The 15,822-nt window shown below is 42.0% G+C and overlaps 1 protein-coding gene across 2 annotated transcripts; it reads right to left on the reverse strand.

Moving 5' to 3' along the window:
* Positions 1-946: 946 nt before the first annotated feature.
* On the reverse strand, positions 947-4,054 carry LOC116052585 (T-cell leukemia homeobox protein 3). Of its 2 annotated transcripts, none has more exons than XM_031303385.2 (3): positions 3,211-4,054; positions 1,997-2,231; positions 947-1,253 (listed from the first exon to the last, which is right to left on the reverse strand). In XM_031303385.2, the coding sequence occupies exons 1-3, from the start codon at positions 3,635-3,637 to the stop codon at positions 1,070-1,072; spliced, it is 846 nt and encodes a 281-aa protein (XP_031159245.1). In that variant the 5' UTR covers positions 3,638-4,054; the 3' UTR covers positions 947-1,069. The 2 variants fall into 2 exon arrangements, with proteins under 2 accessions (XP_031159245.1, XP_031159244.1); XM_031303384.2 differs by having other exon boundaries at positions 1,997-2,234; positions 3,211-4,045.
* Positions 4,055-15,822: the final 11,768 nt, after the last annotated feature.

Here is a 15,822-nt window from a genome sequence, read left to right on the forward strand (position 1 = left end):
CACATATACAATGAAAGTACAAAAACAGTTGTACATTTGTGCCTCTCGATCCCAAAGGACACACAAATAAAGCATGATAATGTGCATATGAAAAAACGTCACCACCATCACTGAACATGCATCACTCCCTTAATTCTCCCTTACTGCCTCTTTCATATTTTCTTCACTTCTCTCCCCTCTTATCCTGACATCTATTTTCCTTTTATTACTTCGCACAAAAGCATTTCTCCCCCATAATGTAACACTTTAGGCATTGTTTTCTTGGGCTAAGGTGGTGCACCACACCTGTATGTATAGTTGGATGTGGTGGTGCATTGTAGTTGGAGTGGGTACATTTATAAATGAGATCGGAAGAACGCTTAAGCACCAGAACAATTAAAAAAAAAAATCTCTGAACCCGCTTTTATCTGCATTTTCATGAAGACATCTTTTTATGTATTTTGATAAAATAGCAGGAGATTTATTTAAAACTCAGACACATTTTTATGCAAGTACTCTATTGTATACGTGTTGAGGTGTAGGCCTTGCCTTTATATGGCTGGTGTTCTTCCCCTAAAAATACAGAGCCAACCCTTTCAAAGTGTTGCAATGTAACAAAGTAAGGAGTTGGTTGTTGAGAGCAAGACCTTCAGAAAATACCTAATTGTGTCTTACTGGGGAGAATGAATTGCCTCCTTCCAGTCTATGGGGTAAATTATCTTATTCATATGAACAGAATAAGTACAAGCATTACAGGGTGAAGAGAATTTTGAATGACAAGTATTGTTTCATTTTTGGATTTAAAAAAGTCTCACGGTTCCCAAGTACAGAGTTGCAAGATTTATTCCAAGAAAGTTCTGTTCCTCTTTCAGAACAGGCATCACTCACCCTCATGTCAGGTCCATTTTCACAATCGTCCAATCAAATGGCTGCCTGTGACCCCATATTCAGTTTATCTGGTCCAATATTTTTTTTATCCATTGCATGGATCAAGGTTAGTCCCACTGTCCTCATGTAGGCCTAATTTAATGTATGTATCCTCCCAGGGATATTAGATGGTGCTTATTGATTACAGCGTGGTGTCTGTTCTCTATTCCCTCTCCTCGGCCCAGGGTTGGAGGTTCTGCAGGGCATACAGGGAGGAGTTATGCGCGCACAGTGGATCCGACACCGCTGATTCGCTGAGGGACTTCTGGAGGGCGGACTGCTGCAGCTGCAGGATGAGGCGATTGGCCTGTTGACGCTCCGCCTCCCTCTCCTCGGCTGTCTGTCTCCTGATAAAAGACAGGAGAAACAAATAAACATTATTAAATAAATAAATATATGAACAAAAAGTGAAGTTATGTAAGCTTAAAGGACAACAACAAAGACTGCGAAAATTCCCACAAGCTGCATAAAACAGCAGTGATAGGTTCTTAGAATGAAAATAAAATGTGATAAAAGAATGCTAAGGTTTGTTTCAAACATGAAAAATTAGCACAAAAAAAATAATCTGTAATAATAATAATTCATTGGAAAAAACTAAATGTTGGGGATTAAAAAAAGTTTGTTCTCTACTTAATATTTAATATTAATATTGAATAGTAGAAGACGAAGAATATGAAGAGAAAAAAAGAAAAGAAGATAATAAAACTATATGAACGCTGATTTCAATATATATATATATATATATATATATATATATATATATATATATATATATATATATATGTATATATATATATATATATATATATATATATATATATATATATGTATATATATATATATATCTTTATTGTTGTTTATGTTTATTCTGTAGCTTTTTTGTTCCGTGTCAACGGGCTCAGTTCACAGGAAATGGCGCATGGGGTCATCTGCAGAACGAGGAAAGTTTGATTTTTGAACAGGACGCCTAAAACAGAAGTAACTCTTTGCGGAAGAAGACTGTAGTGCGGGTTTCTAACGGTGAAGTGTGATGAAATGCGGTTACAAATGTAAGTACAACTTAGACTTGAATATGAAACGTCATACCAACCTCCACTTGGTCCTGCGGTTCTGGAACCAGGTTTTGACCTGTGCGTCTGTCATTTTCAGACTCTTGGCCAGGGCTGCCCGCTCGGCGCTGGCCAGGTACTTCTGCCGGTGGAAGCGCTTCTCCAGCTCGCAGATCTGAACTCTGGAGAAAGACGTGCGGGGCTTTTTCCGTTTGGGCGGTGTCCGGTTCTGGTACGGGTGTCCTATCCGCCGCGTAACGGCGAACGGCACCAGGGCTGCTGCAGGGAACAGAAAGACACACACCGGTGAGTGGAAGATGAGATTTCCTACAGCACCAAACAGACTAATTCACTCCCCACTCTGTATGGAAATTCAAGGCCATATATCACAGATATCTGCCCTGTTTGACAACAATTCCCTATTTAGACTGTGTAAGCCATATGTGAAATATGTGAGATGAAATTTATTGTGAAAGATGAGTCTGGCCAAGTATTGGAAACAATGCAATTATGAAAAAATAAATGAATACTCATTTTAAAGGTATTTGAGCTTTAACGGATACTACCCGCACTGCTAATTACAGAGAGGACAGCAGGCCTGTTGGCCTATTTATCTTTTCTTCATATACTATATTATAGACCTTTGCTAATGAAGGCTCCTGTTCATCTTCAATTTATTTAGCCTTTGTGTTAAATACAGAGACCATGTCACACCTTTTTATTATTTTAGATTAGACCTAGTAGGCTATTTTTATTTTTCCTTTTCTCTATAATTTCTAAAGTAAATTATTTGCCAGCCTAATTGACTTATTTTTATGTATCTTAAATTTAGCCTATTAATAACATTTAGTTATGTTTTACTACAGCAATAAATCATAACAGTTTGCTCTTTGGGTATTTAAAAAGAAAGCTTGATAAAAGTGTGATTGTACATTACGATTTGTTTTGCTTTTCGTAGAAATTACATATTCAACTCCTAAAACACAAGTGAAGTCAGTAATGAAACAGGGCGTTAGATAATAATGTGTAAACGTAGTATAGACTACTCCATTCTATTAAAAGAAAAACGTATGTCTTGTGCAACGATAAGCCATTTAAAATAATTAAAGTGACAACATTTCAGTTGGCTGTAAAAGCCTTTACAAATACTTGGCACAGGTGTTTTTTTTTTCAATGATTCAGCAGCAGTTACTAATGTTTTAAACATTATACAATATTAATAAGGGGAACTCGTTAGGTGGAACAGCTGGCCTACCTGATATTCTGTCCTTGGCGAACCTGTTTCCTATCCAGGGGAAGCACAGCCCTCCAAACCCAGGGACAGCGCTCTGGACGGGGGCCTGGGGTCCCGGCGCTGTCATGGGTCTGTGGGCCGGGACTCGAATTACTCCCCGGCTTCCCAGACTCCTGCTTTCCCCATATGAACCTGACGCCTCCACCGGAGGCATTATACCGGAGAGGGAGATAGACAGCGCGGTGTATGAGGGCGCGCTTGCCCCGGTCGGGCTTCCTAAACTGTAATAACCGTCCCCGTTGCTTAAATCGGATCCACTTTGTCTTCCAGACGCGCGCCCGTTTTCTGGCTCTGTACCAGCTCCCAGGATCTGGTCGATGCCGAAGCTGATGGGCTCGTGATGGGTCGATTTTGGAGGAGGGCTCGGCGCGCTGGGTGCTTGCTCCATCCCTGTCGATCTGTCGCAAAAAGGACGAAAAAACGGAACAAGATGTTTTCAGGGGAATCGCAGCAGGGTCAAACTGTACCAAAAGTAATTGCCAGTAGTGTCTCCATCGCTGTCCAGCCGTCTGCCCAGAATCCAGCGTGTCCTTCTTGTCTCTAACAGGCCTCTTTCAGAGGACTGGGTCCTCTCTACATGCTGTGGTGAAAGTTTGATGGGCGTTTGGAGAGATGCGACGCTCTGTCCTCCTCTCAGCGCGTCAAAACGCTCAGTCTAGCAGCTCCGTCCTCCTCCATCCCTCTCCACCATTCATTGGCTGGCACCGGAATGACTGATTGAATGTTAATGGGGGTATAGCCCACAATTTGGCACAATAACCAATATTACCTATAACCACGGGCGTCAGCTTGTTATATATATGGCAAGATATGGCATCGCCATGCCTTCTGAATGAGTGAGAATATGATGTTGTCGTTTTTTTATCATTATAACGGAGAGTAAGGAGCAAGCGACAGCTTCATGGAAATTTATTTGGCCTATGTAAAATAATTGCACCAGGGATCACTGAAGATCAATGTTCTTTTAAGAGTCTCTGGTGACACATACTGTATATCTTATTGTTTCCACCGACTGGTGTTTGGTCAGCCATCTGTCTGTGTTCCGCTCGTCTCCATAAATGTCTTCACGGGTTTATAAGTTTTGGTGACAAATGATATCCGATGGAAAAAGTTTTTACACACCTTAGTAGCCGATGAATTGATGCTTCTGCCTATTACCACTTTTCAGGCGAGACACAAAGTGAGCATCATTTGTCCTCTTGCTGTCTGTGTCACCTCCTCAATCTGTATAGTTTGACACATGTGAAATACACGTGAAAAATACGTTTTCACGAAAACTGGTTAAAAGCTATTAGGAAGTGCTTTATAACCTGAAGACTATTCGTCATGGATGTATTATAAAGGATAGACCAAAAGGAAGAAATGTCGGTCTGAATTTCTACTCCTTTTAATTAAAATCCTTCACATCGCCCACGCCTTATAATCAAATGTGGAGAGTTATTATTTTATTTTTTTTATTTCTTTGACATCCACCTGCACTGTGGCGTTTTATTGGCCAACTGTTTCAAAATGTTAGATTTTTAAGCTCAAACCAAAAATGATGACATGTTTTTCCAATAAGCTATGCGTCGAATTTAAAGCCTCCACATATTATAACCAGTTGCAGAGCAGTCACCCACGTTAATTCATGATAGTTTGAATGTCTAGTTATGGAAAAAATAATGTAAAATCATTGAAAAACATTTACTCAATAATCCATTTGAACAGATTTGATTAAATATGGTACGTGTGAGATTATTGAGACAAAATATAATTTATAAAGTCAGATTATCATTTTACCGGTGCGTAATTACGCACAAAAAACCCATCACATCTCTCTTTAAAATAAAAGGACAGCAGCCTAATTGAACACTGGCAGTGAATCACCAGCACCTATTGAGCACGGTAAAGCATTGTGTGGTCTTATTTGTTGGTGGCCAGTGCCACATTAAATGACCTGACAAGGGAAGGCCATGGGCTACTTCAGATAAAGTGTCCGGGCTCTGGAAGCTGCTAACCGCTCAGATTCAATGGAACAGGCGCCCAAAGTGCCGGGTAATCACATTTTCACTAACTTGTCGCAGGGACAGACAAATGCGCGTCGGGTTCAGATACGGCAGGTGGCTTTTTAGGCTATCACATTACAGTACTTAAACAAGCTACGCCCAACATATTCATTTAGTGACAATGGGTTTTATATTTGTAGGCTTTTAAAAGATCTGCTCAACCTGTTCATCAATCATCGTTTTTGTAGGCATGTGTTTGAATGTCTCAACTGTGTAAATAATTAATTTTGGGGTTTTGCTGTATTCTTGTCAACATTTTTAAGCGGGCTATTGGCTATTAATGTCAGTGTTTAGTGTTTCTGTAATCACAATCCTATTTAAATGCAGCCTGAATTTACCTGACTTGTTAATCTGCATAAAAAAACCCCATCTTAAAATAAAGTAGATGAAAATGGTTGAATTGTAATTTGTGAGGTTATACGTCTCAAAACCACACGGAAATGCAAAGATACTGTAGTAGGTAATATATATTTTAAAAAAGATCCGCATCTCGCCCTTCACAATAAAGTCTTATGAAGCAATATGAGATTGGACGAGGCCCGAGGTGTTTGTTTGGCAATATGGACAGACTCTGAGTGCTGGCTGGTCCACCCTGCCATATGTGAGCTCACCGGTGGCTTTTGATGGGGGAGAATTGGTCTGTTATAGCTGTCATCTTTGTGGACATTTTTATGTTTCTCTTCATGGCATTTACAAGAATAATTCCCCAACAATAATTATGGCAGTTGGTGAATCGAACAAAACATATATTTAAATAGTTTTATTTTATTTATAACAATTACATGGCCACTTTTAGGAGGACAACCTACAACTGCTTCATGAAAATGATTAATAATTGCGTTTATCGTGACTCCTCCACAGAATGAAGGCAGTCCCTCCAGCCTGTAGTACAGCAGACGGGGCCCCACTGGTTGCAGATGTTGGGTGTTAGTAATCCGGTGTAATCCAATGATTATGAGTGATTATGACACATTAGCTCTGACCTACCGAGATACCACCGTGACACCGGTTATCCAAAACCCACCAGGAGAAACCCCAACCCGCCTCCAGCCAGCCTTTCTGAATTTATTGATAGTCTGAATGTTATAGACAGTGTCGGATCATTTCATTGCTTCATGATTACAGAAGAAAATGTAAAAAAAATAATTGATACCAAGAGTCCATTTAGAAAACCCCACACAGCCCCCTGTACAAAGCAGCCTTGAGGTTATCTCGTTTAGGCCAAAATATTTAGCTCGTGTTTCTGAAAAGCCTGCAGCCCACGCGAACAATTAAAATGCGCATCAATCCTCGTTTTTTTCCACAGGCAATATAAAAGCTGACACCCTGATTCCAAAAGTCCAAAAAGAAACGACAACAAAAGAGTGAAAGAGTGCGATTTGTTTGAGAAATTACCACTTGATCTGCATAATCGGGGGTCTGGGCTGCAGCTCGGTACCCGGGGGCTGCGTTTTTATTGCGCGTCTCTTCGCCGTTATCAATTTCAGCAGCGCGCCTGACTTTTTAAAAGGGGGACGAGGCCGGCTGCTTCTGAATAATGAATGACACGCTTTTATATTGTCGCTAAAGTGCCCGTGATGTTACAATATGAAAAGGCAGCGGTAAGTAATAGTGCATTTAAAGGGGATGTAGTGTATTATTATGATGTAAAAGAGAAGGAGAGAGGCGGTAGAGAGAGGGAGATGAGTGGATAGCAGCACCCAGAGAGAGAGAGAGATTGTTTTATTACAATAAGAGGAGATGAGTTTGCCTCGCAGCGAAATGGGGACCAGTTAATGAAACTTTACCGCAGCTAACGATTTCCCCTCCCTCACTCTAAAACCCGCCCTTATGAAATATTTAAACTATTTAATATAGGCAGTATTAAGCTGAAAGACACTGGCATCGGCCATCTGACAACATTTACAAGGCTGTGGATTTTTTAAGTTGGGTAAACAAAGCTTTATGGCCCGTTTTCCTTCAGCCCACATACAACAAAAGTTGTGTAGTAAATCACGCTCACGTTGAGTGCAATATAGAGAAATGTGTTTTACTTTTGGGAGACTTGATTTAGTCTAATTTACACTTTTCTCCATAGCAGGCCATGCATCTTCTCACACACAGATGCAGCAGTTTACAGGCTCATCCTATCAATATAAGCCTGTCTTGTCTGAAATGGGAGGGATAGCCTAGCATGGTCCCAGTGTGGGGGGATAGTGTTTCATATTGACATGCTCAGTGGGATTGTTGGATGAGAAGAGAGGAATGGGATCCCCCATCAGGGACTCAGTCAGGGCCATCATCATCCTGTCACAAGACCACTGCTCTGTACACTGTGGACACAATCTATCTGCCAGACACTTAAAAAGCAGATAAACCATGTAAAATGTCAGTGTAAATGCCACTTGGTAGATATTTTAAGGATTTTAATTACCAAATATGAAAGTTGTCATCCCTAAAGGTTCTCTTTACTGTATTGGATGCAAGCAAAAATGTTCCTCTTCAAATGTAGCATCTGACTATAAAAACATTGTGGTGGATTATTTGATATATTCTTCACATGGAGTCAAACAGCAAACAATAGACAGACTTTCAGTGTGATTTTTCTTGTATACAAATCAGTCATGTAAGCTTTTTTTCTGCAAGTATCAGTATGCACATTTAACCACATAAAGATGCCCTGATATGGTAGATATTTGTTTCACTGATCATTGCATTCTTGTTACACTTGAGAAACAATATGCTTTGTGTGTGTGTGTGTGTGTGTGTGTGTGTGTGTGTGTGTGTGTGCGTGCGTGCGCGTGCGTGAGGGTAGACCATGTAAGCCTGTCTGATGGTTGAATGCATGGCTGCCTCTTCACGCTGGTTAAAAGTCAGGGAGGGCGGGAGGGAGAGGAGGATGGAGACGAAAAGAGTGAGAAAGGGAAGTAAGTAAACCGCACAGACGTGAATTATAGGGATGGACGGAGAGCAGAGAGCAAAAACAGGATGGAAGGATGGCTAAGACTGAGATGTGAGAGAAAGAGTTAAAGCATTAATGGGGATCATTTGGGCCTGATGATAATTGAACACATGGCTTTAGTTTGGACGAGAGGATTCCCATCGCATTGTCTCGTGTTTATGCGTGTTGTACTTTTTAGAGCTAATCTCTGTCTTTATCTATTCTGAGTGCTAAGTAAAAGTTTCTCTGCTGATATTGTGGAGACATTTTTAGTCTCTCATCACACTCAATGGCCTTTTAGGGGGATCTGCCATCCACAAAATGACTGATGTAATTAATAAGTGCGTGAGTTTGCTATTGCTTTAATGACTTATGACTGATTTATGTGTGTGTGTGTGTGAGGGAGCGTGCCAGTGCGGGTTTGTGTTTAAGAGCAGCTGAGTGCTCCAGAACGCCCCTGGTCGTGGCGCTAATGTGTTAATTCATTACGGCTTGTAGTCAGTTGCATTGTGTCAGAGCTGTGTTTCCCGTCTCTCTCTGTCTGTGTCCTCTCCGCTTCATAAAAGCTGATTATCCTGCATGTCGCCGCCATTCCACCCATTCTCTCCTGCCTCTTGACCTCCTCACCCCTCCTGTTGCCTGCCCGCGGGGCGCTCATGCAGGGGAGGAGGGGAGGGAGGGACAGAGGACCAGCTGCCACCAGCTCATAGTGCTCTGGTGCCTGGCAGAGGGAGCTACTCCAGCCCCCTGCTTTGCTGGGCCTTCTGGCCCCTCAGGGTGGAGGGGGGGGGCACCAGCCTCATGCCACCAGCCCCACCTGTCTAGCCCGAGGCGCAGGAGTGACCGATTAGACACACACGCTCAGATATACACAGCCACATATGCATATTACTGCCGGATGACCCCAAAAATGTCAACTCCCCAGTAGCTTTGATTTGATCCAGTGTGCTTTTACAATGTTTTATAATCTACAGAGTTTTTTCAGTAGTCCTTCATTTAAATTACAAAACATGAAAATAAAAAGTTATATATTTTGGACAGACAATGGGCCTATATTTAAATTCTGCTCCACACACACTACAGATTTCCTTGATACGCATGCACACACACACACACACACACACACACACACACACACACAAATACACAGAGGCACTTTGCTGTGAGGCGTGAAAGAGCGAGAGCTAAGTGAGGCCACTCCAGAGCGCTATTCTCTATATTGATTTCCCATTATCAGACCCCAGTCCCTGTGGAGTCATTAGTGCTGGGATCAAACAGACAGACAGAGAAGGAGACTAATACCAGTCACTTACACCAGCACAGGGAGATCACCTTACCTCCCTGAGGGTAGGAAGGCCAGAGAAGAGCAGAGAAGGAGAGGAAACGAGGATGGGGCGGGGGGAGGGGGGTTAGTGGACGGACGAGTGCAACGGGCTAACAGATGGAGACGGCAATGTGGAGAGAGAGAGAGAGAGGAAGAGGAAAGAGGTGGGGTTTCGCAGTGGAACGTTCATGGGCAAATGGTAGACAGTCTTTGATCACTTTATTTGGCCGTTCTGTTTTGTCTCTTGTAGCGGAAATGTCTTGTCTTGCTTTCTTGCTCTCTCTTCTCTCTTCTCTCTTCTCCTTTTTCAGCTCGGCATCCACACTGTCCCAAAAACAGTGGTTACCTTTTGTTATTGCTTAATTCAAGTTTTCATGTTTTCACTGATGGGTGACTTTTTCTCTTTGTCCAACCTTGTAAAATGTAGCCAATAACCCAGTAGCTCCTCGTCCTCCTCTCTGTCAATAATTTGAGGGTAAAGATGCAATGATGAATGGTTTTCATGTAGCCAGCAGCTGTCCCCAAACCAGAGAGTGACAAAAGAGAGAGAGAGAGAGAAAAGTAAAGGAGCAATATGAAATGTGAGATACTCATTTTGGTCCCTTGCTTCATAATTTCTGTGGATGTATTTATTCTCTATGGATTCAGGGGGAGCAATGAATTCAGAGTATGAATCAACACCATCCATCATATTTACTTCTGCCTGCCACTGAGCCCTGCAAGTGGTGGTCAGGCTACACACACAGAGACTGACACACACACACACACGCACACACACACACACACACACACACACACACACACACACACACACACACACACACACACACACACACACACACACACACACACACACACACACACACACACACACACACACACATTGCATCTCACTATCTTTGTGGGGACCTGTCATTAACATAATGCATTCCCTAGCCCCTTACCCTAACCTTAACCATCACAACTAAATGCCTAACCTTAACCCTTACCCTTACCCTAACCATAACCTAATTCTAACCCTAATCCTAAAACCAAGTCTTAACCCTCAAACAACCCTTTAAAGTTGTTGGGTCCAGCATTTTGGCCCCCACAAAGCTGTTCCCACAAGTATACTGTATTCCCGGTTTTAGGACCCCATGAATATAGTTAAACAAGAACACACACACACACACACACACACACACACACACACACACACACGGCTCAGACGGGGGTGACCCTGGCCTGACCCCCCTGCTGACCCCCAATCTGTTCCCCAACCTCACACCATGAGAGACCGGGGTACACCAGGATAGGGACACACATGCTCAGAGACACACACATTGGCACAATGTGTGATCTGATGGATATCTCCTCAGACAGTACCATGTGTGTGGGCAGTGTCCATGTGGACAGCGTGTGTCTAAGTGTGTGTGGTGCCGTACCCTCTGCCCCCTCCCACTGGTGTTAATTGATTCTTGGTGCGCTTTGCTGATTGGTGTGAGGACCCCTAGAGGCGGGCCCAGTCTCCACCGATGCCCCCATCCCATTTGTGTAGCACCTCTCTCTCTCACACACACACACACACACACACACACACACACACACACACACACACACACACACACACACTGTACAGATACTGTATACAGTGTATTGTATATCTCTATATATGCATCTCGATGAACTTCATAGCACGTGTTGATTGTACGTGTACTAGTGAGAAAACACATGCACACACACTCATGTCTTTCAGGGGGTTTTCACACCCCAGTAAAGAGGAAGCTGGCTAGCTGACATGAGCAGATTGCGGATCATATGAGTCGATCCACACAGAAAAAATCTGTCTTACAGGAGATTCATTAACAATATAGGTGGGAAAAGGTGTTTGTGTGTGTGTGTGTGTGTGTGTGTGTGTGTGAGAGAGAGAGAGAGAGAGAGAGAGAGCCAGAAAGACAGTAAGAGAGATGAATCTCCGGTTATTAATTTCCAGCCGCGGCCCCTGGGTGAGATGTTAATATAGGGCTGATTGTGACTAATTTCTTATTAATTGCCATCAGCGATTACACTGTGGCCAGTAATGTGGCTAATTTGTTGAAATGAATTTGGGTTTTCTGAGGCATTTTAATTGCTGCAGGTGGGCAGCATCCCCTGCACACTGTCACTTTTGTTTTTCATCAGGAAACTTTTGAAGTTGTGCTGCTGCTGTGTTATTGTGTGAATTATAGCGCATTGCTATAACTGTAAAAGAATGTGTACACATGTCTGTTTCTGTCTGAAGTTCACAAACAAATCTTTGCAGCATCACTGTAAACACCATTGATATCTTATTCATCAGGTTATGCATCCCCCTACATCCATATATCTCTACACGTTCATGATCATTACAGTGGGGACGGAGGAACATTTAAGTGGTTGGCTTTTGTTTGTTGAATGTTTATAGCTTCCGTTAGCACAGTCTCAACGACCACTGAGGAACCAGTAGATACAAAATCCAAATCCCCCTATAAAAGAGGAGATGCCCTCTGGGCAGCCATAGCTCATAGTTGGCCTGATTTAGTGGCAGCCAGGAATCTGGGCTTGAATAAAGACAGAGAGAGCGAGGGCAGAGTGGGAGAGAGAGAGAGAGAGAGGGAGAGAGGAAAAGATAGCTCCCTGTGTGATAAATAGCCCCGGCTCTCTCTATTGCATTAGCCGTCCGGGCCGATAGATTGCGAGCCCAATAGACCCAGACGTATGCGATTGGTTTCTCATATAAAAGTTGCATATTAAATTCCTTCACAGGACTGTGCCCCCCAAGCATGAAGGAGGGAAGGAAGAAATGTGAGTGAAAAAGCAGAAACTAGAGAAAGGAGTGGAAGAGCAAGAAAAAGGCTTTTTATGAGAGGCGAAACGCAGGCAGAGAGTTGGGGAAGCCGGAGAAGAAGAGGGGAAAGATAATGGCAGCAGAAAAGTAGCTTGATGGAAGAAAAGACAAATGGTGATGTCATGTATTTAATAGGTCCACGGATATTGGGCGATGAGTGCGACTGTACGTCCATTTAATCAGTATTGCTTCCCAATGAAGATTTCTCTCTTATTTTGTGCTCACTCCCCCCTTCTTCTGTTCTCAGCCGTTCTCCACATGCTAACGACCTCTCTAATTGTTTCCAAGCTCATTAAGATGCTGATGTTTTAATAGTAATTAATCCGTCATTTGCCTACATGCAAACACGGGCCACTGAGGTTTGTTCATCGCTGTTTCAATACACTGATAATGCAGTAGCCTAGTCAAAGGAGACAATATCCTGCTAATTTAGCTCATCACTGTTAATTGGTTGTTAAGTGCCTTTAATTACCAAGCAGGCTTTGGGATTTAGGTCGGCAGAAAGAGGGGGATCACTAAGATCGTCCCCGCCGCTGTAATGGATCTTGTGTGAACTTTGAAAACTGGAATAAATGACCAAAGGGGGAAAAGAGACACACGTTGACCCTGTTCTGTTTTCTATCTCCTCATTTCCTTTCTTCTTTTCCTTCCTCTCCTCCGTCCTCCGTCCCTTCCTCCATCTCTGCCTCACTCCCTATCTCTTTCTCCATGATATTATTAACTCATTAAGTTTTTTTCATTATTTTTAATAAAAGATGAGTTATGGCTTTAGCCTCACTGTGGCAGCATCCCCCCCACACCCTCCTCCTCCTCCCTGCTCTCTCCCTTCCCCTTCAACCATTTACTCCACCCCATTTTCTCCATCGTTCTTGGCCATATTGTGTCTCCTCTGATACGTTTGACCCTTGAACTGCGGTTTCTGACCTCAGTGTTGCTGGTTGCAGCCTTCTGGCCATCTTCTTTGCTTTCGCCACAGTCACTCACATCTATCAATCATTTGTCTTTCTCATAGCGCTGAGCAGTCTTTAGATGGCATTCATAAGATTTATGATTCATGATTCCCTCTCTTCTGTGTGTGTGTGTGTGTGTGTGTGTGTGTGTGTGTGTGAGATAGAGAAAAGAGGGAAGGAAGACGGGAGAAAGAGCGACAAAGACAGACTGGAGCGAGAGAGAAGGAGAGGGGTTTGTCGATGACACAGTTGAATAATGACAATATCTATGATTGATAGTTTATACAGAGCCAGCCGGGTGTGTGTGTGTGTGTGTGTGTGTGTGTGTGTGTGTGTGTGTGTGCGCGCGCGCGCATTAGAGTGACAGAAAGAGAGAGAGTCCATATGTTTAGTTTCCCCCCACATTAATCTGATGTTAAAGAAGCAATGATGAATGGTTTTCATGTAGTTTGAGCTGTCAATGGTCAAGAGACAGAGATGGGTAGCAAGTGACCAGAATTACCAAGAGACACATGATATTATGTAGGAATAGAAGGACTCAAGGAGATAAATGCATTATAATTGTCTTACAGTTAGAGAGCACGGAGTACAGATAAGACCAACGCTGAGTTATTAACTACTCTGGTTTTTAGCCATAGAAACCCTAAATGAAACATTTACTGCATCTGTTTGTCATTTTCTTCTCACTATGAGTCAGATTTAAAAAAAAAAAGGCTTTTTAAAGGCACTTAAATGATACATTGTTTGTTATTATGTTAATAAAATATTCACTGCTCAGAACATGGAAAGAGTTGTTCACTGCAATCATTCCTCCTCAAGAAGTAATCCCTTCTAGCGCTGCTACACTGTAAGTGATGGGGAACAAAATCCAGTCCTTGTTCTAACTTACAGCTGAGCCTTCCAAAGTTACAGTCTCTTTAGTGTGAAATTCGCCTTTGTGTTTTCTTTGCCACGCTAGAGATACGTCCTGGTAGTCGCATGTCTGTATTTTTCCCAACAAAATAATGGTACAATCTGCCAGGCTTAAGATATGGACACATTACCCTTCTGTTCAACAAAATTGCCTCGCACACAGCCCGAAAAAAGACGTAATGTTATGTTTCTGATCCTGGTAATAGATAAATATTGCTCAGAGCAATCACAAACTGTAAACAGTGTTTGAGAGCGATCCTACAATTTGTTGTCTGGTAGTGTGTTAGTACTGTAAAGTATAAACACAATAGAATAATACATTCTTCAAACACAGTGCATCGGGGTTTCTACTGGCTGGTCTTGGGCAAAGTTAAGCAAAGGTGAGCCTGCTGGAGATTGCACCGAATCAGGAAACTAGTTTAATCTAATCACATGTATTAAGTTATGTTTAAAAATTGCAAGTTCTCACCTTTACCCTGCTGATTACTAATGCCAACATTGCTTGCTGCCGCAACCGCTTCCTTATATGATTTAGGGTTTGGTATTGTTGTTTTGCTAAGCTGTAATGTTAATGTATGTTTACAGCTATCTCTTCTCTATTCTCTACCATTACTGTTTGTGTTTTGGGGGGTGTAACTCTCCCATAAAGAGCAGATCCTTTTCCACCAAATCTAAGTGTATAAGCTATGCTCGACGTAAGTGTCTCTGACTGACCGAGGACTGTGCATTTTGTCCTATGATTTTGTGCCTCATATTTTAATGCATGAGATAGGGGCCGCTTCTTAACAGACAGGAGGGCTGGTTAGAGTAAAATCTTTGGATATGAATTGAAGAAATGCCTACCCTAGTTGTTATAAATTCCAAATAAGTGTTTCCATGTGGTTGAATGGGTTGTAAAACCCCCTCCATCACTTGTTTCCAGCTGGTACGTGACATGCAGATGGATATTATGTACAATTCTGTGTCAGTCCTCAAAGGAAATAGCTTAAAGTATGGAGAAGGTTAAGTGTTAATGTGGCAATAGTTTGAGGCAATGTGTGCTGACAGCTGTGATGAATTGTTTACAATGTACTTGTATTACCATTCATATGGTGTTTTCTGCATCATCCCACATGATAATCCCTATCCATACTTAACTAAAGTCCATGTGTATTTCCTCCAAAAATTGTAGTATATATTATATTCTTCATTTAAGCTGCCCTTTACTGGTACAGTATGGTTGTAATTTTGTATTTTGGAGGAACAGAACATACCATTTATTCAGTCTTTGCTTACTTTTACAATATGTATATACAATACAATACATAATACATTTGCCACTGAATGAGCAACAGTAAAGACACAGTCTACATTCTTCGAAATAGACACAGAACATTAGTTTGCATGCTACACATTCACATGCAATATCAAGTAAAGTACAAATACTTTGTTACCTTACTTAAGTAGAAATGTTGGGTATCTATACTTTACTGGAGTAATTATTTTACAGTAGACTTTTTACTTCTACTCACATTTTCACGCAATTATCTGTACTTTCTACTCCTTACATTTTAAAAATAGCCTTGTTACTCCTATTT

This window comes from Sander lucioperca, chromosome 1 (genome assembly GCF_008315115.2).
Source record: "Sander lucioperca isolate FBNREF2018 chromosome 1, SLUC_FBN_1.2, whole genome shotgun sequence".
Lineage (NCBI taxonomy): Eukaryota > Metazoa > Chordata > Actinopteri > Perciformes > Percidae > Sander > Sander lucioperca.